Source organism: Vulpes vulpes, chromosome 7 (genome assembly GCF_048418805.1).
Source record: "Vulpes vulpes isolate BD-2025 chromosome 7, VulVul3, whole genome shotgun sequence".
Lineage (NCBI taxonomy): Eukaryota > Metazoa > Chordata > Mammalia > Carnivora > Canidae > Vulpes > Vulpes vulpes.
Genome location: NC_132786.1, coordinates 84,515,316 through 84,540,791, shown reverse-complemented (window position 1 = coordinate 84,540,791; position 25,476 = coordinate 84,515,316). Strand labels below are relative to the sequence as shown.

Sequence of the window (25,476 nt, the reverse complement as noted above, 5' to 3'; positions counted from 1 at the left end):
TTGCATGGTGTAAAAGTTTGGGTTTCTGACCCTCATCTCCAACACCAAACCCCTCCATCATATGATTTATGCCATTTAAGTTAGTTTGAGGTCATTTTGAGGACTGGCCATTAATCCCCTAAATCGCTAAAGTATTTAATCTGGTATTAACAGAGAACTATACAAAAACTGTCATTGTAAGTTCTCTATAAATAATAGATTTTATGAAATATGAACCAATAGAGTGGAGATATAGCAAACAACCTCACTAATCAGAAATAAACTAGCATATTTACTTAGGATGTGTCTCTAAACAATACCTGGAAGTTGTGTATAACTGTCACAATGCATTGGAAAGCAATGATGAGCAACTGTAGCAGGTTAAATGTGACACAGTGGGTCTGGTCTACTGATGTACATTGTAAAAGAAAGATTTTCACTCTCAGCAATCTCTTCTTCTTAATTAGATCAATGGGGGAAGATGGTTCAGTAGCTGGTGGTACCCACATGCAATTGTCTGGAAAATATTTCATTGTAGCCAAGTGGCATCACACATATAATCTCTCCTTTTTTGGTCTTCTGTTTTTCTCCTTTGTCTCCCCAGTCCAATTTTTATAATGACATATTTTTATGAAAGTAGACATATTTAAGTCACATGCTATTTCAGCAAACATTACACATTTACCTAAAAATACTCTGCTAATAACTTATCAGAAATTAATGTATTTCCTTGTATTTATATCATACTATCATTTCCAAAACCTTTGAGGAAATATTATTTCCCTTCTCAATCTTATAATGGACTGATATTCATGGGGAAATAGACATTTTAGTATATATTGTAGTATTGGAGAGCCCATGTGCAGGTGTATCCTTCCTTTCCTTCTCACTGCCTTCAGACCATCTGTAACCATTCACAAGCATATCTACCTTTGCTGATCATTTTTAGTTGTTGACATTATCCTTTGCACAATTTTTCTCCGTCTCAGAAAACTAATTCCACTTGGCAAAGGCTCTGACACTTCAGTGTGTATAAGAATCATGTTAGGAACTTATTAAAATATAAGCATAATCTAAACGTTTTGATCTGGAATAGGGCTTAGAATTTCACTTCTCTGTTTTAGAGACTCCCTACCATGTTATTGCTAATAAAATGATGACTCATTTGCTCTTGCTAGGTGTGTGGCCCTGATGAAGTTACTTCACTTCTCAGTTTACTAGGAAATAGGAGCAATTTGATTACCTACATTGTAGATTTCTTGAGAGGAATAAAGATTACACAATGGCATGTAGCACAGAACAAGTGTTCAGTACATGTTAGCTGGGTTACTCACTTATTCTGTACCTCTAGACTTTCAAACTGTGGCTGCCTTACATGTCACTCGCTGAAAAGCTTTATAAGTGCTCTTAAGGGATACCGTTTGGGCATGATTTGGCTCCTTTAATGTCATGCATAACAGATACTGCTGGTCCCCTGTCTAGATCCCCCTTTCCAGGGTGGGGTGTTCATTTCCCCAGCAGCTACATGTATTGGCTTCCAGGGACAAGCTTTCTGCATAGATTTGTTCTTAGCTGATGGGAACCACTTCAACTGGTAATGTCTAGGAGGCTATGCTTTTAGGTGGCCCCTGTGGGTGACCTGTATAGCATATGGCTGGCTGATAATGCCTAATAGTTAATAGCTCAGATCTACCTGCCTTTGGACTGAAAAACCCTGTAATTGAGAACTCTCCAAAGCTCCCTACAGGGTCAGGATAAGCTAGACATCTGAAACCACACCTTTGCTTAACTTCCACTTCATCTTGCTTTCCACCTTCCTTCAGAGATTTCTTGTGAGAGCTCACCCTTGATAAATCACTTGGACAAGGATCCCCGTCTTAGGCTCTGATTCTCAGAAATCTAAGACACAGTGGGTTATAAGGACCTTTATAAGACCACATATATCTTTCATAACTTTTAAGTCCTTACTCCTGCCTATTGTTCAATGCATAAAACAGAATCATGAAGTGTGGATGAAGTCACTTGCAAGTAATAAATATTCGCCTAGGCATAGAAAAAAGTGCAAAGTATCTAACTTTATTAACAAATGATTTCTGAACTCTAAAATTTAATAATATCTTAAGTAAAGCACATTTCATTTGGTGGAAGTGAATCTTAGAAGATGTGAGAATGCTTGCCAAATTTGATGTCACAGGACTTGTATGAGAAAATTCAGAGAGTGAGGATCAAAACTCTCACTGCCCTCAAGGATTGCCAGACACACAGAGAAGGGCAGTGAATATTGTCTGCATGGAGTCTAGAGGCTCAGAGTTGCCCTGAAAAGTTTAAAAGAATCCAGATATGGCATAATCTAATTATCCCTTATCCCATTTTACAGATGAGGTAAAGGTGGTCCAGAGAATTGAAGTGACCAAATGATAAAACAGATGGAAACAGAGCTGGGGTTACAACACAGGTGTTTGGGTTTTGGTCTGGAGTATTTCCAGCTTCAGCACACTTCTCTCTGTTACCCTTTTCAAATTAGTGTCAAAGAACAAATTGTTTTCTTTCTATGTAATTCTAAAGTATGAAAAAACCAAAGGGCACGAAGCCACTGTGCCATATTTCTCCTCATACCTGGGCAGCTCAAAGCTTCCAAGTTGAGCCACCTTTCCATGGGAAGTTCTAAGAGGAGCTAGATCATATTACTGGCCCTATTACCAAGCATCCTGACCCTGGCTCCAGCAGAATGTTAAGAGGGGAGGATTGAAGACTCAGACCAACAAGCTAAGGTAGCAATTACAGCTAACTCAAAGGGAAACATACCGCTTTACGTAGAAAATATTTGCCCTTTTACTGCTTCCATCTTGCACTACTATCAGAGGAGGTAAGGTCCAAAATTGCAAAGAGAAGAGGATGGGGAGAAAGCATCTCAGAGTTGTACCCCATTCATAGAGCAGTGGTTCTCTGTGGGGGGCGATACTGCCCCCTCCAGGGCCCTTTGAATATATGTCAGGTTATTTATGGTTTTCAGGTTTTTTTAGTGTGGATAAGGGATGTAGGGAAGATAGAACTTTGTAGACCAGCTTAAATGTTTCACTAACTTTTTCCATTGGCTTTCTTGCTAATCTATTCTAGAATTAAAGTGGGCTAGTATGAAGTTCAAAAGGTACCTGCTTTCTGTTTTTACATATTATAGATAAGCATATTTTGAAGTAAGGCAACTTGACAAAATATTTAACTTATAAGGGCTATATTAGGGAAAATTATTGAAATTATTTTCAGAAGTCCTCTGTTTTATACAGAGGATCAATCGCACATTCTTTGAAATAGAAATATTGTTAGTACACTTTGAATATTTTGATTTATAAACATTTAATTTGACATTTTCAGAAACAAATCCACTGTTTTATGCACAATAAATTTGTAATCATACAGCTATAAATTTTCTTATCTTGTACTGTTCTTTTTTATCCTGACATTATACTTGGGACTATAAAAATAGCTAACATTTTATTCATTCATTCAACAAATATTTACTGAGTGCTATTATATGCCAGACACTATGCTAGATGCTTGAGGGTAGAGCATAGAAAAATACAGAAAATGTTGCCCATGAGGAACATACATTCTAATGAGGGAGAAAGACAATAAACAAGATAAAATGTACCACATATTATATTGTGATAAGTGCTAGAGGAGGCATAATAAGTAATTTGTTTATTCCACAGTCACTTATAAGATCCTACTTTCCAAGTCTTGCTCTTAGCACTGGGAAATAGCAGATAAGTTCCCTGCTGTCACAGAGTTTATATAATAGTGAGAGGGTCAGACAAGTAAAACAAAATGAATAAACATAGTGATTTCAAATGACAAATGCTATAGTTTATGATAAGTAGTGACTAGGATGTGAAGCAACATCATCTACTGATTGGAGGAAGTGCCAGTGGTACTAAGACTGACATGAAGGAGACAGTGAAGGTCAGGAGATGAGCATTTCGTGTGTGGAGAAGGGCTAAGCAGAGGGAACAGCTCATGCAAAGGACCTGAGGTTGGAACAAATTTGTTGTACTAGAAGAATAGTAAACACAGTATAACGAGTATAGTGAGATCAAGGGAGAGTGATGGGATAAGGTCAGTAAGGGAGACAACAGTCAAATCACATAGAGTCATTCAGAGGAATGGTGAGGAATAAAATGAAGTGCTAATGAAGGGTTTTGATTTATTTTGAAGAATTGAGGTGTTGTGACAGGGCCTGATGGGTTAAAAATACTCTGCTGTGTGGGTTGCAGGGGAACAAAAGTAGAAACTGAGAGTTTATGTAAGAACCTAACATAATGGTCCCTTAAGAGCAGATAGATTTGAACAATATTGGTGGCCATGGGTATAAAGATATTTAGGAAGATTAAATATGTGATTTGGAGGTAGAATTGACAGGACTACTGATGGATTGAGTGATGAAGGGATGGGAGATATCAAGAGTGATTACATAGTTTGGGGCTTGAAAGTCTAAGTAGAAGGGTCATTGACAGAAAGAAGGAGGATTGGAGTATTTGACCAAGACTTTGGTTTAAGACATATATCTGAGATGTCTGTTAGATATCCAAGTAGAGATATGAAGTAGATGTTAAGTGTTTGGAATTCAGAGGTGAGGTCAAGATTATAAACAAATATATTTATATGTGTATGTATATGTGTGTGTGTACATACTTAAAATCACTTAAGAATAAAATATAGTTAGACAAGAGTACTCAAGGTTGAGCTTTGAGTCACCCCACCTTTAATGGACATGCTGAGGAGATTGAGAAAGAATAGTCAACTAAGTAGGGGAAAACCAGAAGAATATGGTAAAGTAAAAACCAAAAGAAAAGCATTTCAAGAATAGGGAAGAATTTGAAATTGTTAAATACTGCTGAGATGGAAAAATGTGGTCCTTGAAGACCACAGAGGCAGCTGCTTTGGGTGTCATATGAATTGAGAGGTCCAGTAAGATGTGGCAACAGGATGAGGTGTCCTTGATGGGAGCACTTTCTGTTCTTCCTCTTCCCAATGTGCAAGTTGAATGGAGTGCCATGTGGAAAAAAAGGGGGGGAGGGGGAGATGAAGAAGTGGAAGGCAGATAGTGAAGACAACACTTCTGATAAGTTTTGCTGGAAAAGCGAGCAGTGAAATAAGGCTCTAACAGGAAAGGGATGGAGAGTCAAATATGAATTTAAAGTTTGAGACAGAAAAAATCAGAGATGGAGCACTCCAAATGGAAACTACTGAAAGAACTGATGTTGCAGAGGAGTGAGAGGGGTGAAGTTCTTGAGAAGGCATGAGGTGAAAGGACACAGAACAGTAGCTATGGAGTTAGTGTCTGATTGGACCAGAGCATGACTTCTATTGCACAGAAGGGAAGAGAATGTCAGAGATCCCACTGATCAGTAGGAACAACTCACACTTCTCTGGCTCATTCAGTATATCTAGTCCATATAGTGTACTCAACTCTCTTCTAATACAGACCTTTTAGTGTGACTCCATTTTTTCCTTGGGTAATAGTCAAGAGAGAGAGAGAGAGAGAGAGAGAGAGAGAGAGAGAGAGGAAAAAACAGTGAAATAGTGAGAGTCTTAGGAGATGTACTGCCCTTTCAAACTGCAACTACGGCCTTCCCCTCCCCCCAAATGGCAGGTTGTCTCTCCTGTGTGATTTAAGATATGAAAGTTTTTCCATGTAAAACTAGAACAAATGAACATATGGAGGGTTTATGACAGACACTTTAGTAAATAATGTATAACTAACATGAGATTTGGGCTCGGTTATAAAAATGACAATATTTGTGTATGAAAGAGTGTCTTTATACTCAAAAGGTCAAGGTCCATTACCTTCTGCTAAATATAACCCTGAAAATAAGGACTTTAGTGATTAACTCTCTCAATCCTCTAATCTGATTATTAACATTGGCAGATGTTTCTCTTAGAGCATTATAGCAATGCATTCAATGTGTTTGTTCTCAATTACATACTTTATATTTGAATAAAAAAGAAATCTGTAATATAGCTGTCCAGGTACTGAACTAAGGTCATGAGCACATGTTATAAATAATTAGCCTGACTTAGGTCCCCACTAATGTGTAAGAAGAAGAAATTTGTACAGTGAGTAAGACCAGTGGATCAGGATTCAGACTGCCTGAGCTAGCTGTGTAGCTTTGGCCAAGTCACACATTCGCCTAAAGTTTCAGTGCTCATTTGCAGAGTGGGGAGACTAAGGTATTATATCAGTGGTTACTGTGGGAGATTTAATGAGTTAATGTATGCAAAGTACAATGTAAATTCTCAATAAGCATCAAATTCATTATTACAGTTATTACTATTCCCACATGCTATGCAGGAATTAGAGGCAATTTTCTCGGTCTTCCCCTCTTCCTGACATGCCATTCTCTGGTGGGTTGGTAGCCCAGGCTAGAATTTTGGGCAGGTGGTGAGGCTATACTGTGCCAAAAACATCTTGGATAAAATGGTCCAAAATTTGTCCCAACCTTCTGGGTGCCCTGCATAGTTAAGTATACAGCAATCTGAGTAAGAGAAAAGATGGTCTGACTCTTAAGTAGGCATGGTAATTGAGTGAACACATATCGAGGTAGAAGAGAACAGACATCTCAGATTCTGCATTCCTGCAGAAGGCAATGCTTTACTAGAACCAAAGCAACTTTAAAAACCTACCAAGGCAACTAGCTATTGAAGGAATGAGTCTCTGTGTCCCATAGGCATAGAAGATATGTTAGATATGTTTGTGTAGATTGGTTTTTGTTTTGAATTGAGCTCTTGTTAAAATTTTATTTCCTCCTCCATGATCCCATAAAACCAAGCACATATCTTTAATATCGTACTAAAAACACCGCACTGCAACTGGCTTATTTGATGTTCATCTGTCTACCCTACTACGCTGTGAGATCCCTAAATGTATTTATCTTTGTATCCCAAATCCTAGCACAAGGTTTGGCACATATTAAATATTAATTCTGCTTATTTTTAAAATATATGGATGAAAAGATGACCACGGTAAGAGACACATTAATTATCCCATTATCTCATTCCTCCTAAGGAGAACAAGAATAATAATATTAGGCATAGGGAATATCTCATCCTCTTATGTGACCCCACCTTGTTATCCAATGCTCACAGATGCACTGAATATCAGACAGAGGGCGCACTAGAGCAAACATTTCCTACATGACCCAACTCGCTAGAAGAATGCCTCCGTGGTGGTGAAGGAGTTGCCTAAACTTGAACAAAATCCTTGTGATCCCTAATCTCTCAGAAGAGATTAACTGCCTTTCTTATCAAATGTTAAAGTTCTTGTTAGTGCCAGTTGGATTCACTTCAGATTTTATTTTGACAGGGCCTAAGCTAACAGGCAGCTAGAATTTTATTAAGAAGTTATCAATGTAACTAACTCCTTGTGTGACTGTATTATATAATATATATCCCCAAGTCACTGGGCTCAATTAATTTTCCTCATTCATTCATGAGCTAAATATGCCACTTCTCTCTAAGGTGTCTGACTTAAATTCATGATCGCTGTCCAAGCATGTGTGGCTCTTAGAAGCTAAAACATCATACTCAAGACTGGGGAATTCAAGGAGTAATGTGTTCCAAGTCAACTTTGTATCCATTTTTTAATTTTTTTTTAATGAGGCCCAGAGGGGGGTGATGAGAAAGAATAGAAATAAGGATCTGACACATGCACAAGTGCTTCTGAAGTCACTGGGTTTTAATTCTGGTATTTCATGTTCTACTCTCAGGTCTTTGAACAGTAGAAAGAGTCCAGGTATGGGAATGTCAGAAAGAACACAGAGCTGAATATCAGGAACCTGGGTCCTACTCTCAGCTCTGCTGACAACTAAGGTAAGTAAACATGACTAGGTCTCCATTTATAATTCTGTAAATTGAAAATAGTGGAATTGATAATATTTATAGTTCCTGCAACATTTAAATTATAAGAACTCCATGCTTCAGTTAACAGAACTCCAAACTCTTTTGAACTTCTATTTTTAGTCACAGTCACTAAAACTATTACTTGGTATAACAATGACAAATCAATCTGGATGACTATTCTTTGCCTCCAGTCTTGTACTTCCTGTGACTTTGGATAAAGGAATTCTTTTCCTTTGCTATGTGGTAACTTTTTGGGTAAGATACTGGTTTCAGGATATAGAACTACTGTGACATCCCTATGGAGGCTGGTTGTAGTGGTCACATGGCTTCGTCCACATGGTCCTCAGGATAAATTCAGTAATTTAAAGTAGTCCCAGAAAATTCAGATTCCCCGTATATTGGAAGATTTCCTTTTCATGGATAGAAAGATACTCAATGTTTTTCAATTAAGAGGAGTAATTTCCTTCCTGATAACCTGGCTTGATAATCTCAAAACTTCTAACTGTCCCCACTTGTTCATTTCTTTTTCCCTGTCTCTGCTCAGTGGTCACAGGGGTGTTAAAGATGTACCCTAGGTGGCAGAGAATAAGGGAAGGATATTAACATTTATGGAGTACCTCCGAACATGAATTTCACCCACCACAGAGGGGTGAAAAGCTTGATTTGGGCCCTGTCCCCATTCCCCTTCCCCTCCATGTGTGATCCTGCATCCTGAGCACTTAGGATGGAGGACTCTGCTTTGGCTGAAAGAACCCTAAGCTCATTTCCCCAGAAGAAACCATCATGAAGTTGTATCTGATTGGGTGACACCTTCCTAGGCAGAGAGGTGATCTCTGAGCTCAGCCAAAGAGGAGAGCTGGTGAGAGCAATGCCCGAGGCCAGTTCATGTTGCTGTTTCCTGATTTTCATTGATAGTCCATCTCAAAGTTTTGTGCCAAGGCCCTCAATGGCAATCGGAAGGTGGATAATCTGGCTGCATTCTGTTCCTGTGTGTAAGGAGCTAGAGCCCATCCCTTTGAGCACTTAAGTACTTAGTCCTATAGTCCTCATCAAACACTTATAAAGTACAGTCATTATATCCATTTTACAGATAAGGAAACTGAGGCTCAGAGAAAGAGTTTACATGACTGTCCAAAGGAGCAAGAAATAAAATTCATTTTCTCATTGTGTCATGCAATTTCCCAAAATAACCTGCTCTAATTCAAGAGATTCCTACTTTTCTATGAAGCAAAAGATGATCAGAAAGTACCAGCCCCCGAGAACAAAGGACAGAAGTGACAATAGTCAATGCTGAATGACAAGTCTGAATCAGTCCTTGAATTTATTTAAATCCATATGGGAGATATACTTAATAATCTTCAGAAGAATGAAAATCATATTTGGAAGAATGAAAATTTGAAGTTGAATTAACTTTTATCTTGAAGGTGATACTGGCTGTTTGATAAAACTTTCCCTACCCTATCAATGTTTGGGAAGGTCTAATCTGATTCTTCTATAAGTGTGTCTTTCCAAAACTAGCTGGCTATTTCAGTGGTTGGCGTGCTAGAGCCAGTTCACACTGGCTCCGGTGAACTGCTTGTACCTATCTATTTCCAATTCTGGTAGTTTGAAATAGGCTGTAGTGGGAGTACTGACACCATGGAAGTCAGTAAACTAAACAAATCAGCATGCTCCCTCCTTTTTCCCCCTTCCTGAGAGCTGGTTATTAAACATTTATCCTTACATCTTAGACTGTTGGTCTTAATCATAGATATCTGGTAATCTAACAGCATCAGTAACACTGAATATGTCCAAGCCAGGCTAGTTTTCTTAGAAGTATGATTCTATGTCATGACATCAGTATAACTGAAAACTGGCACAGAAGATATAGTGTGCAAAATGTTCCAGACTATTTTTTTTTGTTGTTGTTGTTTTTGTTCCAGACTATTAACTCACTGTAAGCATAGGGTTTCTCAGAAACTTTCAAGAGAACTCCTGTAAACTCCTTCCGGATCCTCAGGGGAAGCCAGGAATAATTATTCTCCTGAGAATATTACAGAAGAAAAAGAGGAGGAAAGGAAGACACATTCATCAAGAGAACCCATTAAAATGTTCTCCAAAAATATCTTTAATATTTCATGTGAAATCTGAGCATAGGCAGTTTTTTTTTTTTTTTGTATAAATAAAAAGGTAGAATCAGGCTAAAATGTCAGAGGAGAACTGAACTTTAACAGACACACTGAAGATTAGGAAATGTGAAGGAAGGGGTTGATCTGGGATCTTGCATGGCCACTTCTCTTTGGATTTTCATGTTCCAGCTCAAAAAAACATAGCTACAATACTTACATACGGCTGATGGGAGGAAGGGTAAATAAAATGGTATAATCATTTCGGAAAGATGGTAGTTTTTAACATTTATAAATATTTTACCCAAGGGTAATAAAAGCTGTATGTATGCACAAAGCAGCTTTATTCCTAACAGTCCCAAACTAGAACTATCCAGTAATAGGGCATTTGTAATATATTCACATATTGGAAGAATGGATTCAGTATTTAAAAGAAATGAATTTTGCAATAATACGGTGTGTCTTAAAAAGTGGAGCAGGGACGCCTGGGTGGCTCAGCAGTTGAGCGTCTGCCTTTGGCTCTGGGTGTGACCCTGGAGTCCCAGGATGGAGACCCACACCCGGCTTTCTGCATGGAGCCTGCTTCTCCCCCTCTGCCTGTGTCTCTACCTCTCTCTCTGTGTCTCTCTGAGTAAATAAGTAAAATCTTAAAAAAAAAAAAAAAAAAAAAGAGTAGTGGAGCAAAAGAAGTAGAAACAATATGTACTTTATTTTTTTTTTTTTAAGATTTTATTTATTTATTCATGAGAGACAGAGAGAGAGAGAGAGAGAGGCAAAGACACAGGCAGAGGGAGAAGCAGGCTCCATGCAGGGAGCCGGATGTGGGACTCAATCCCAGGTCTCCAGGATCACGCCCTGGGCTGAAGGCGGCGCTAAACCGCTGAGCCACCCGGCTGCCCCAATATGTTCTTTATTATTCCATTTGGATGAGATTCAAGAACAGCCAAAATTAACCTCTGGCAATCGGAAGCGGTTGCCCCTGCCTGGTATTGGAAGGATGGGCTGGGAAGGGGTATGAGAGAATGTGCTGGGGTGCTGCAAGTGTTCTAATACTTGACTGCAAAGATACATGATGAGTCTTTTATTAAATGTAAATTAAATCTCCACCGAAATAGGCACATATGTATAACTGTAAATAAATACACGCACTTAAATTTCTAATCTAATTAAGGGATCAACTGCAAGGACACAGGCTCCCCGCAGCGCACTGAATTTCACATTTTCTCCCTGCCCTTGGAATACTTGGACGTCCTGCTTTCCAAATGAGGACTCAGGCTTCAGGGTGATGCTGCAAGCTGGAACCTTGTGCAATCACCCCCAGGTCACTTCCCCCTAGCTCGCTGACTTCCCATTCCTGACACAACGCCCCATCCAGTCATCCCCGCCCGGGACAGGAGAAAGTTGGGGAGGCAGGTCAACCTGGCGGGGAACTCCTCTCCCCCGTTCGCTTCCCAACCCCGGGCTGCGGCGGGTCACAGCCTGTGGGGCATGAATCAGCCTGGCGGGCTCGGCACCGGCACGCCCCGCCCCGTCCGGGGTCGGCGGACGCTCTCACCCTACATAAAGCAGGCACCCAGCCCGTCGGCACCCAGGCTGCCCGGAGGCCGGACTCCGTGCACCCTCTTCCCGCCGGCACGTTCCAGGAACGCCCCCCCGGAGGGCCGCGCAGACCCGACCGCATGGACCCCGCTGGCCCCTTCGGGGTGTTGCTGCTGCCGCTGCTCCTGATGGGGACCGCGCTGGGCGACGGCGGTGCGGGCGCGCCAGGTATCGGCCGGGTCGGGGCCCCGTCTCGGGGGCGCGGCGAGGGCGCTGCGGCCGCGGGGGTCCCCTGCGCCCGCTGCCTGGCCCCGCTCTCCCGGGGACCCGGGGAGCAGCTGCCTTCCCGGAGCCAGGCGGCCGCCCTTCCGTCCCTCAGGCTCTCCCTCTGGTCCTGCAGGGGGAAACGGCGCGGAGACCTGCCTCCTGCCGCCCGACGTGGGGCCCTGCCGGGCCCTGATCCCCAGTTACTACTACGACAGGTACACGCAGAGCTGCCTCCCCTTCACCTATGGGGGCTGCCGGGGCAACGCCAACAACTTCGAAACTTGGGAGGCCTGCGATGAGGCTTGCAGGAGGATTGAGAGTAAGTCGCGGTGGGCCAGCTCCCGGCTCTTGCGCGGCCCCTTCCGCAGAAGGGCTGCTCCTAAACCCCACTTCCCAGATCCCCTTTTCTGCAGTGAGCTTTAGCCTGCATCCTTCCCAGACATTAAGTAAGGCTCACTCATTATTTCCAGAAAGCAATCACAAGTTGACAGGGGCTAAGGAATCTCTCGCCTAAGTGGCCTTTATCATAACTCAGAGGGTCTGTGCAGGTTCAGGGCAAGGGTTCACTGTAGGGCACAGTACTGCAGGGGGCACATAATGTGTTAGGTGCTGCCCAAGTACTTGTCTTTATCATTAGTTCTGAGCTGATGGTTTTTGTGCCTCCTTGAGAGCACCATTTCCTCAGTGCCGATTATCCGTCGTTCTGAAATACTGTCAGCGGATTTTATTGTTAAAGTGTGATTTAGCTTAACCGTCACTTTTCCTTTTGTCCCGATGCCCAAACATATTTTGGGTTAGTAGAGGGATATAGTGGAGATTCATGATCATGGTTTTTATTTCATTTAAATCATATTTACTGTATCTGTTGAGGCCAGTAACAAGACATGAGAGAGACTCTGCCATTCAAGGAGCTAAGCCAAGGGAAAATGTGTATTCCCGTGAGTAAGTTTGATTAACTTCACATGTAGAAAAATGAGAAGACCCTGAGAGAACAGAGAGTTTCCACTGTATCTGGCTGACTCAGGTCTGGAGCCACTATTTAAAAAAGAGCTAAATAACTGGATTAATGAAAAGTCTTTTGGGGATTTACTATCCCAGGACAAAATGTGATACTCTTATCTCCCCAGTTGTTTCTGGAAAATACAGTAGTTTTGAAGTAATACTAAGAAAGCTAATTTTTGACTGACATTGTTTTATGCCCTCCTTTTTCTAGAAGTTCCCAAAATTTGCAGGTTGGAAGTCAATGAGGAGCAGTGTGGAGAGAACAAAGAGGAGTATTTCTTCAATCTAACATCCATGACATGTGAAAAATTCCTATCTGGCGGTTGTCACAGCAATGAGAACAGGTTCCCAGATGAGGCTACTTGTATGAACTTCTGTGCACCAAAGAAAAGTAAGTACTATTTTTTATGGGGCTTCTATTTCATTTCTTTAAGATTTTGGGATGAAAAAAAGTCAATAATTTTATGTGTAATTGACATGGCTTGTGTTCTGGTGATTTCACATATAGGAGGATTCAATCTTAACACTATTGCCCTGTGAGGGAGTGTTATTATTATTATTCTCATGTTACATATGAGAATACAGGCTACCAGAAGTTAATGACTTGCCAAATTCTCAGGGCTGGAAAGTCATAAAGCCACGTATGATTTAAGTTTCTGCTTCCTGTTCTATATGGTTTCTTCAGAGCTATTTCTCATCTACTCAATTTACACACAAAAATTACAGAATTCTGGGGGTGCATGGGTGCCTCAGTTGGTTCAGTATCTGACTCTTGATTTAGGCTCAGCTCATGATCTCCGGGGTCCTGGGATTGAGCTTCAAGGTGGCCTCCATGCCCAGCATGGAGATTGAGATTCTCTTTCTCCCTCTCCCTCTGCCCTCCCCCCTCTGCTTGCTCTCTCTCTTTCTCTCTCAAATAAAAAACAAAATCTTAAAAAAAAAAAAAAATCACAGTATTCTGAATGCCATGACCTCAGGTTTGTATGGAATCACTTGTGTACAGATGTAAGATGTGAATCTTGAAAATTTCTCTCTAAAGTTTTTGGTTAGATTTCTACAACTTTTAGTAATTATAAACTGCAGGACAAAGATCTCTATTCTTCTCTTTTCTGCTCTGATTTCTTTCCCCACATCCCCACACCCTCAGTCCCTGAAATGATGCGTTACTTGGGCAATATTTTTGCAGAGAGACATAATACAGGCATTTTCTCTAGGCATATTAGAGACACATACATCAAGAAATAAGGAAAATCTTAACAAACAAGGAATCTTGCTTTGGCAGCGACTTGAGGAAGCTCTGTATGTACCTCTGTGGTCAACATGCAAAATCCTGAGTTAAGGAGGAGGTGGTTGTTGCTGGTGTTTCCTTAAATTTTTTTTTTGTATAAAGGTAAATGTCCTAGTGGCGACTTGGAATTTAGATACATGTATCCTTAACTAATGATGGAAGGAGAGCTGATAAAAACATTGAAAATAAACCTACCAACAAGTTTACTGAAGCATGTCATATACCGACCCTTGATACATCGCCGATTTCTGCCTGACCATATCTGATTTTGGGTTTAATTTCTTTACACATTCGAATGATACAAGGACATAGCTTCAGAAGAAATTGTCTCCAGTTTATAAAAATTTTAGAATCAGCAAACTATGGCATGTAAGCTTTCTTGAGAATCGAGACACACTTTTTAAACGGTTTAGTATGATATTTAGAATTCAGAATGAAGCTTCACTGGGATTAGATTTTCTTCAGTCAGTTCAGTAATCATCACAGTTTATTAATTTTGGTATTTATTGCATTTCTAATTTTATTTTCTTTTTCATAAAGGTCCATCGTTTTGCTACAGTCCAAAAGATGAGGGACTGTGCTCTGCTAATTTGACTCGCTACTATTTTAATCCCAGACATAGAACCTGTGAGGCATTCGCCTATACTGGCTGTGGAGGGAATGACAATAACTTTGTTAGCATGAAGGACTGCAAAAATGTTTGTGTAAAAGGTAGTGGATTTTCTCATATTCCATTTTTAAACTAATTTTATAAATAATTCATAAGCACAATTATATTTTATGTATCCATTTTCCTAATAGCAGATTACCATTTCTAGACTACTTGTACATAAATAGCACTTTAGTACTGAACTGTTTTATTTAATGCTTCTACTGACTAGCTACAACAGACTGTAGCTGTATCCTTGCATTTTAAAGGTAGAAAGTCATTAACTTGAGGGGAGAGTGAGTAAAACTGACTTTATGAACATTAAAAATTGTTGAGGTGAGTTTGTAAGCATATTGGAAATGTTGATTTAAAGGGAGTCTATAGACTGGAGATATACTTATTTTTATTTTGTTGACTTTAAGCTTTGAAGAAGGAAAGGAATAAGAAGATGACAAAGCTTTCCTTGGTGAATAGAAGGCTGAAAAATTGGAAGAAGCAATCTTAACTTTTTCCCCTATATGTCATCTTGTGAATGCTATCGCCTCTATGATTAGATCTGAAGAATAATATGGCAACATGGGTAAATAAATCATTAATGATTTATTCACCAGTTTTTATTGCTACAGGTTACTTTTTTGTGTATTTTTATACATAACTAGCTGCTATTCAAATGTGAATCTACTATTTTTAATTTACTGTTCACCTATGTTTTATGAAGTTGAATTCTTGCTGTGCATAAAGGTATACAAGCAAATATGACTCACCCAGTTCTTGGGGTTGCTTTTCCTGACTTCAGAAGGTGATAATAACTGAAAAGCATAAGACAATATAATCATGTTCTCTTAACACATGATCATAAAAAGGACCAGCAAACACATTTCATTTTGCATATAAACGGTTGGATTATATTTTAGGTCCAAGGACCTAAAACTTGCAAATTTACAAACACTTTAGAAATAAGTGCTATTATGCAGACATGACTAACTTCTGTTTGTACTGTGTCATTTGGAAGATAATAAACTATATTTTTTGAATAAAAAGTTAGTAAATTTATTAAAACCAGAAATGCTTTATTCTGGGGATAAGATTCTTTTTCTTTATCTACTTTTCCACCCATCTATCCCCACTCACATGTATATATTTGTTTATATATATAGATCTTACATTACTTTGTAAGATATAATAGGTTGGAGACCACTAAAATTGTTAACATTTTTGAGGTGTTCAAGGCATTTGTTTATATTACACCAGAGAGCATGCATGAATTTAATAATATAAATTCCACTACTGAATTATTCTTGATAAAATGATCATTCCAGTTAAATGGTTTTCTTCTCTTTAATAAAAATATTTTTTAAAATTCCTACATTTTCATGGCAAGATTAATATGTTTAAAAGTATGCCTCCAATCTAGCAAAATTTTAAGTGCATTGCCCTTTGCTTAAGCAATCCCTCTTTTCAAAATCTATCCTAAAGGTATGGTGACAAAAATACAAAATGGTATATCCCTGAGGACATTCACTGATATATTATTTGGAACAACTAGAAACAAATCCTCAATAGGGAATTGGTTGAAAATTATCAATAGGAGAATTGGTTGAAGAAATGGATGACAAACGAGCAAAATATCTATATATGGATATCATCTGATCTTCAGAATAGGTTTTTAAAAACAGGGTCTAGGGCAGCTCGGGTGGCTCAGTGGTTTAGCACCACCTTCAGTCCAGGGCATGATCCTGGAGACCCAGGATCAAGTCCCATCTCAGGCTCCCTGCATGGAGCCTGCTTCTCCCTCTGCCTGTGTTTCTGCCTCTCTCTCTCTCTCTCTCTCAATCTGTCTCTATGAATAAATAAATAAAATAAAATAAAAAAAACAGGGTCTAGAACATGAATAAACACATATCACAAAGGACATAAAGATATTAAAAATAGTTACCTATCGCAGGACAGAGGCCTAACAATACAAAGAATATGACTATTTCTGGTGACTTTCAAAGCCAATATTTTGACTATCTTTTAACAGATGTAATCTAAGGCTCAAATAAATTTTGAAGAAATCTGAAAATGCATTTAGTAGGTTTTTTTTTTAAGATTTTATTTATTTATTTGAGAGAGAGAGAGAAGACAGAGGGAAAGTGAGAAGGAGTAGCAGACTCCCCACTGAGCTGGGAGCCCTACGTGGGCTTGATCCCAGGAAATTGAATTATGACCTTAGCCAAAGGCAGACACTTAACCAACTGAGCCACCCTGTTGCCCCTGCATTTGGTACACTTATTAGTAATATTGATATTGTTATTTTTGAACCTATCATATATAGAGTGCTACATTATACTATATATTCTGTAAGAAAATATAAGAATTTATATCTCTTTAGAAGTCAAGATTTTCAATGTTAAGAGAAAAAATATAAATACAAAATTAAGAAATTTAGAAAAAAAACCTTTAACTCTTAAATTGAGATATAAATATTAGCATGAACTCAAAATTTTCTCTTCCAAAAAAAAAAAATGGAATTTCCACCTGCCCATTGAAAAGTCCTTGAAGCAATGACAAACTAGTAGCAGTAAGTATACCTCGCATTCAGATTGTGGTCTGTAAATATGATTTCTCATTAAAAGGAAACAGGGCTCTTCAGAGAAATCATTGAATCCAGGTCTGAGACAATAGATAAGAAATAGATAAGACGAACCTAGGCCATCTTATACCAGATAGCAAGGAAGCTATTAAAGACTAATGAATTATGTCACAAAAATAGAGTAACAGTAAGGGCTTTTCAGCGATCTAAAATGAGGCAATATGAACATCAAAACAAATAATAACTATATATATAAATATATAAGAATGAATATGAAACAAGTAAATAATTACACACACATGTTGATCACTTTTGGAGGTTCCTAGGGCACTCTCTCATTCCTTTGAAAAATGATAAATTAACAGAAAGAATAAAGCATTTATCCCTTTTTGCTTATCCTTACAATTATACCAAGAAATGAAATAATGTGTGAAAGTTATTCACAGAAGAATCTCACCTAATACACACATGAAAATGTTAGAAGATACCTCTAAATGAAAGTATACATCTGGGTAATGATCATCTATGGAGGCTGAAGCGATGGAATGAATGGTTGATGGAGGAATTAGGCTTATGTCTTTGAATCCATGGATAATTTTAACATTACTAAAAATGTACCAGAAGACATTATTTGCTTTTTGATATGACGCAATAAGTAGTGCATACCTCCACCCCATGAAGGAATCTTGCAGGAAGAAAAAAAAAATTCAACCTCAAGTTAATCAAACCTCTAAATCTCACTATCATATTGCCAGATCAGGAGACAACATTGGGGATAAAGGTACAAGTTACAAGAATGCAGGGAAGGTCAGTCAGCCAAATCCATAATGTTAGCTGCTGTATAGGGCAAACAGCTTAGGTTCTTCAAGAAACCAATGAAATTTTTTGAAGGAATGGGGGGAGGAGGCAGTGATTTTATAGCTTTTACAGGAGATGTAACAAAAAGCAGCATGTCATTAAGAGGTTTTGGCTGAATAAGGCCTGTATTTGTGACTACTTTTGGTAGTTTTTGAGAATGATTATTGCAGAAGGATTTTCTGTATTCTGGGATTGTCTGGTATGTGATCCAGAGCCTTTGGGAATTCTGGGGGTTCCTAGTGCTACAGGAAAGCTTGATTTGGTGGCTGCTGCCTTTAACTCCCCTGCAGCCAAAAGCCCTCAGGAGACTGCTCAGCCTACATTCAGCCTCCAGCTGCAGCTCTCTGTTCAGGTTGGGCAAGAATTAGATCCTTTAGAAAACAAATTTCTAACCCCCCAAACCTCTGCCATTTTATTTTAATGAAGAAATGTATAAAGCTGTCATAGGTCATCCTACAGTCTAAGGGAAATTCCTTCTTGCCACAATCAGCCTGAAGACAAGTCACTGCTGTGGTTTCACCAGACAGACTGATTAAAAGGAATGTCTCATTCGGGGACACAAAAAGACACAAAAAAGAATGGGTTGGCTTTTAATAACATAGTCTTTTATTGAAAAAGAAATTATTCTGGATCACCACTCACTCATTCCTCCTCTATGCATACACACCGTCACATGTTTAACCATAGAAACTGCAATGGAAACTTTAAGATTGCCTGGATCACAGGATCTCCAAGTATACATGCTGTCCCTGCCAACAGTCTTGTAGACATTTAGCTAATGATATTATTCAGTAAGGGAATGTCCTCTGGAGTGTCTGTCCTTGTATTACTATAGTGGCTGCACAAGCTTATCTTCATAGGCTTCATGTTTCCAGTAAAATATAGGTCTTTTTTTCTTAAAGATTTTATTTATTCATGGGAGACACACACACACACACACACAGAGAGAGAGAGAGGCAGAGTCACAGACAGGGAGAAGCAGGCTCAATGCAGGGAGCTTGACGTGGGACTCGATCCCGGGCCTCCAGGATCAGGCCCTGGGCTGAAGGCGGCACTAAACCTCTGAGCCACCTGGACTGTCCCAAAATACAGGTCTTGTGATAAAAATAAGGAAAGGTAGAAAAGTACAGTTTGTAGTTTTAAGATATTCTTTGTCTAGGTATTCTGTTATAAGCCTGGAATGGAGGCAAGCAAATGTGGGAATCTGAGTCATTACAAATTATTTCTCCCTTCACTCAGTATTCAATTGGTCACCAAGTATATGTATTCAAGTCTATGCTACTACTGCTTTATTCCACGAAAATTAACACATTCTCCCATGTTTCCTTCCTGCCTGTCTGCTCCCTATCCAGTCATGCACACTGATGCCAGGGTAATCTTTCTGAAAAAAAATCTTATCAGGTTACTTCTCTTAAAACTCTTCAATGGTTTCCTATTGAATCTTCATGTTAACTGTCCAAGTTCCTAGTGTGCCATTTAAGACTTCTTCTTACAAGAGGACCATGCCATTCCTCTCCAGATTTATCTTCCCCATTCCACCATCACCTGTAAGCTACAACTCAGTTGCACTAAATTATAGTCAATTTCCAAAGAATGTCATACTGCTTTGTTTTTTTGTAATGTAGTTAACAAATTTTGTGCCTGAGAACCATTCAGGGAGCCAGGGATAGGGTAGGCTCCTATGCCCCATGCCCAGGAGTTTTGACTTAGTGGATTTGAGTTGGCATAGATGTATATTACAAACAGTGGTTCCAGATGATTAGGAGGTACACTGAGTGTGTCATACTTTGAGAAATGCTGGTTTATGCTGGTGGTTTTTTCTTTTAGTTTTTTATTTTTATATTTTTACAATTATAGATTTTTTTAATATTTGTAAATATTTTATATTTTTATTTTTATTAGTTTGACTTAAAAAAGTTATGCATATTGTATACTGAATAAAAAATTAAAAGTATATAAAAGGGTAAAAACAAAATAATCCAGAATTTCACCACTAAGTGATAATCAACTACCTTTCTGTTTCCTTGAAGTAGAAATAACTTAGTCAAGAGGTATGAACATGTTAATGGTCTCAATATATACTGAAAAATTACTTTACAAAGTTATATCAGCTTACCACCATCTAAGAATCTAAGAATGTATGCAAATGCCCAAGTCATTGGGTTTTAAATGAACAGAAAAACAACTCATTTCTTTCTTATAATAAATTTATATCTCATCATTATTTTAATTGGCATTTCCAGGATTATTAATAAGGTTGAATCTTTAAAATTTTTATATATTTTCTTTCATTAAAGGTTAATACTTCCCTTTAAATTTAGCTTAAAATTTTTAACATAAAAATATAGTTGAAATTTTACAATTTAATTTTAATCATGAAAGGTTTCAAATGAATTAGAAAATTACAGAAACTAGTATAATCAACCTAGTTTAAAAAACATGATAGGAGTTTGCTAATTTATTTCAGGTGCTTTTTCTATTTTAATAGAGCTCAAGACTCAAAATGCACCTCTTTCTTATTTCCTCTCACTTTCATGAGAAGCAGCTGCTCCCCTGTTGTTGGAGTGGATTATGTGCATATTTTAGTGCTTGTATTATACATATAATAACCCACAGCAATATGAAGTATTGTTCTATGTGTTTTAAAGTTACTTAAATGGTGTCACACCATGTGTATCTATTGCCATCATGTATTTTTACTATTATGTTTTGGATATACCCTATAAATCCATATTGTTCATGAAGATCGGCTTCATATATTTTATATTATTCTATTACATAAATATAGCACAGTGTATTCATTTCTCTGTTGATGGATATTTAGTTTTGGTATTACAAACAACAATATTTATATACATAGCTCATTCTACATACATATATATATATATACATGAAAATGAGACTGCTAAAGATATGTTCACTCAACATACTCTATTTTGTCAAATTGCTTTACAGATATCTGTAGCCAGCAATATATAAGAATTAAACGTCTTCAAGTTTTTGACATTATGCATTACTGAAGTTTTTATTGCCTGTTGGATTATGATGTTGCATCATTGTATGAAATGTCAGAAAGCTGGGTTAATTTAACACTTTCTCAACTCCTAAATTGATTATGTGACCTCATTGCAAGAAAGCAGAAATTATGATATTTGTGCCAAAGCCCAGTAGATCAGGAGATATTTCCTCAGTAAAACACAGTGACATTTTAACGAAGAGATAAGGAAGATTTTATGCTCTATAAAAAATATTATATTGAATATAAAAAGAAATATTGGAAGAAATATTGGCTAAGAATTTCTCCAAACTAATTAAAGACCTGTGACTATGCATTCAAGAAGCCCTATATACCCCAAACAGAATACAAAACAAACAAAACACAAATAGGCACATGATAGTCAAACTTCTGAGAGCTAAAAACAATATTCACATGCCTAGAAAAACAGTGATAATATCTCCAAATGAGCATCAAAAAGACTAATGACTGACATTTCAAAATGAACTATGGAAGTCAGAAAATGAAAGATTAACATTTTATTTTTTATTTATTTTATAATAAATTTATTTTTTATTGGTGTTCAATTTACCAACATACAGAATAACACTCAGTGCTCATCCCATCAAGTGCTCCCCTCAGTGCCCATCACCCATTCACCCTTACCCCTCGCCCTCCTCCCCTTCCACCACCCCTAGTTCGTTTCCCAGAGTTAGGAGTCTTTATGTTCTGTCTTCCTTTCTGATATTTCCCACACATTTCTTCTCCCTTCCCTTATATTCCCTTTCACTATTATTTATATTCCCCAAATGAATGAGACCATATAATGTTTGTCCTTCTCTGATTGACTTACTTCACTCAACATAATACCCTCCAGTTCCATCCACGTTGAAGCAAATGGTGGGTATTTGTCGTTTCTAATGGCTGAGTAATATTCCATTGTATACATAGACCACATCTTCTTTATCCATTCATCTTTCAATGGACACCGAGGCTCCTTCCACAGTTTGGCTATTGTGGACATTGCTGCTAGAAACATAGGGGTGCAGGTGTCCCGGCGTTTCATTGCATCTGTATCTTTGGGGTAAATCCCCAGCAGTGCAATTGCTGGGTCGTAGGGCAGATCTATTTTTAACTCTTTGAGGAACCTCCACACAGTTTTCCAGAGTGGCTGCACCATTTCACTTTCCCACCAACAGTGTAAGAGGGTTCCCTTTTCTCCGCATCCTCTCCAACATTTGTGGTTTCCTGCCTTGTTAATGTTCCCCATTCTCACTGGTGTGAGGTGGTATCTCATTGTGGTTTTGATTTGTATTTCCCTGATGGCAAGTGATGCAGAGAATTTTCTCATGTGCTTGTTGGCCATGTCTATGTCTTCCTCTGTGAGATTTCTGTTCATGTCTTTTGCCCATTTCATGATCGGATTGTTTGTTTCTTTGGTGTTGAGTTTAAGAAGTTCTTTATAGATCTTGGAAACTAGCCCTTTATCTGATACGTCATTTGCAAATATCATCTCCCATTCTGTAGGTTGTCTTTTAGTTTTGTTGACTGTATCTTTTGCTGTGCAGAAGCTTCTTATCTTGATGAAGTCCCAATAGTTCATTTTTCCTTTTGTTTCTTTTGCCTTTGTGGATGTATCTTGCAAGAAGTTACTGTGGCTGACTTCACTGATGACATGATAGTCTACATAGAAAACCCAAAAGCGGGAGGAGGGCGGGGGGTGGGGGTGAATGGGTGATGGGCACTGAGGGGGACACTTGATGGGATGAGCACTGGGTGTTATTCTGTATGTTGGTAAATTGAACACCAATAAAAAATTAATTTATTAACAAAAAAGAAAACCCAAAAGCCTTCACCCCAAGATTGCTAGAACTCATACAGCAATTTGATAGCGTGGCAGGATACAAAATCAATGCCCAGAAATCAGTGGCATATCTATACATTAACAATGAGACTGAAGAAAGAGAAATTAATGAGTCAATCCCATTTACAATTGCACCCAAAAGCGTAAGATACCTAGGAATAAACCTAACCAAAGAGGTAAAGGTTCTATACCCTAAAACCTATAGAACACTTCTGAAAGCAATTGAGGAAGACACAAAGAGATGGAAAAATATTCCATGCTCATGGATTGGCAGAATTAATATTGTGAAAATGTCAATGTTACCCAGGGCAATTTACACGTTTAATGCAATCCCTATCAAAATACCATGGACTTTCTTCAGAGAGTTAGAACAAATTATTTTAAGATTTGTGTGGAATCAGAAAAGACCCCGAATAGCCAGGGGAATTTTAAAAAAGAAAACCATAGCTGGGGGCATCACAATGCCAGATTTCAGGTTGTACTACAAAGCTGTGGTCATCAAGACAGTGTGGTACTGGCACAAAAACAGGCACATAGATCAATGGAACAGAATAGAGAACCCAGAAGTGGACCCTCAACTTTATGGTCAACTAATATTCGATAAAGGAAGAAAGACTATCCATTGGAAGAAAGACAGTCTCTTCAATAAATGGTGCTGGGAAAATTGGACATCCACATGCAGAAGAATGAAACTAGACCACTCTCTTTCACCATACACAAAGATAAACCCAAAATAGATGAAAGATCTAAATGTGAGACAAGATTCCATCAAAATCCTAGAGGAGAGCACAGGCAACACCCTTTTTGAAAGATTAACATTTTAAAGCACTGAAGAAAAACAAACAGGGCCGCTTGGGTGGCTCAGTGATTAAGCACCTGATCCTGGTATCCTGGATTGAGTCCTCATTGGGCTCCCCATGGGGAGCCTGCTTCTCCCTCTGCTTGTGTCTCTGCCTCTCTTTCTGGGTCTTTCATGAATAAAGAAACAAAATCTTTAAAAAAAAGAAAACAAACAAATCCTACAAACCAATATTCTATATCCAGCAAAAAATCCTTCAAAATTGAAGGATAAGTAAAGATGTTTACAGTAAAACATAGCTGAGAGAATTCGTTGCCAGCAGATCTGTGCTACAAAAAAACATTATTGGGAGTTCTGAAGGAAATTGATCCCAGATGGAAGCACGTAACTGCAAAATGCAATGAGAGCAGTTGAAGATGTAAACATCAAAAACTGTAAATAAAGCTGGAGCGAGGACACGAGTCATGAAGGAGATGCTGCCCCCAGGCTGCAGCAAGCTGCACCAGGAGAAGCTGACTTTGAGGATCACATGCATCCTAGAGTCTTCATCAGGTGTGACAGAAGTCACTATCACAGAAAAGTCACCCGTTGAATGTCATATAATGTCTTCATGGGAATGAAAAAATACCTGTGCTACAGAATTTTTACCCGATGACCAATGGCTTCCACACGACATGGAGTATGAAGTTGAATGAGCACACTATTCCAACTGGGCAGCATGGCAATTAGCAGCATCTCAAAGCTGACTCAACTCAACCAGTCTTCTGTGTATTTGCTCCCTAATACACCAACTCTGGCAGACCTGGAAGTTGATACACTTGAAGCCCAGTGAGAACAACCAGAGAAGCCTCACTTTGATTCTCACAGTGTGATATTTGAACTGGATCCTTGCAATGGGAATAGGAAGGTTGGCTTTATCTATAATAGGGGAAACCCAGCATTCACAAGACACTGAGATCTGGTTCCTAGACAGAATGTTACACCAGCATTTTCTCACAGATACCTTTACCACTTACTATCACTTGCTCATCATGTACCTGGGCCTGCTATAGTATGCCTTCACCAGCTATGGGTTTAGCTCACAGGTCAAGCAATGGTTCAACATGTATAAACCTATCACCTACAACCCAAACCTGCTTGCAGAATAGACCAAATCCTTTGTGAACAAGCTGGATCCCAGCAAAGAGTTTAAGAGCAAGAACAGGATTTTACTCCCCAAAAAGAGAGGGCCTATCCAACCTGCAGGTGGCCAGAAAGGGCCCTCAGGCCCTCCCTCCACCTCTAAATCCTCTTCTAGTCCTGGAAAGTGTCTGGAAATGATCATCCCTATCTCCTCACAGCAATGCTTTCCATACACAGATGGCCCAAGCCTCAGGTTCTGTGTGTGGCACCACAGGCCTCCTCCTATGTGAGTGAGCCAAATCATAGGCTTTTTACTCCCATTGGCAGTAGCTAGGAGTTCAAGGGCATACTCAGGTCTCTCTTAAAGTCCTTTCCTCACCCCCTGCTTCTGAAAGCTGTGGAGTTTTAGAACTTATTGAAGTAGCTAAATAGATCTGTTAACTTTTCTCTCTTTCAATCTCCAACCCTCTACATCCTTTAGCAGTGATTAGAAAAGTCCCCCAAAGAAACCACTGGTTTTGGGATGCCTGGGTGGCTC

At 38.8% G+C, this 25,476-nt stretch overlaps 1 protein-coding gene and 1 pseudogene across 1 annotated transcript; both read left to right on the top strand.

Moving 5' to 3' along the window:
• Positions 1–11,151: 11,151 nt before the first annotated feature.
• Positions 11,152–16,088, top strand: TFPI2 (tissue factor pathway inhibitor 2). Its single transcript, XM_026003715.2, has 5 exons — positions 11,152–11,747; positions 11,920–12,105; positions 13,000–13,179; positions 14,617–14,787; positions 15,148–16,088. Exons 1-5 carry the CDS (start codon positions 11,660–11,662, stop codon positions 15,228–15,230), a joined length of 708 nt encoding a protein of 235 aa, XP_025859500.1. The 5' UTR covers positions 11,152–11,659; the 3' UTR covers positions 15,231–16,088.
• Positions 16,089–24,280: 8,192 nt separating this feature from the next.
• On the top strand, positions 24,281–25,228 carry LOC112923851 (tubulin polyglutamylase complex subunit 2 pseudogene; annotated as a pseudogene).
• Positions 25,229–25,476: the final 248 nt, after the last annotated feature.

Bases quoted from the DNA above. Each gene is read 5' to 3' on its own strand.
- TFPI2 (XM_026003715.2), top strand. From the start codon at position 11,660: ATGGACCCCGCTGGCCCCTTCGGGGTGTTGCTGCTGCCGCTGCTCCTG. The intron at 12,106-12,999 runs GTAAGTCGCGGT...TCCTTTTTCTAG, and splicing joins GGCTTGCAGGAGGATTGAGA to AAGTTCCCAAAATTTGCAGG. The intron at 13,180-14,616 runs GTAAGTACTATT...TTTTTCATAAAG, and splicing joins CTTCTGTGCACCAAAGAAAA to GTCCATCGTTTTGCTACAGT.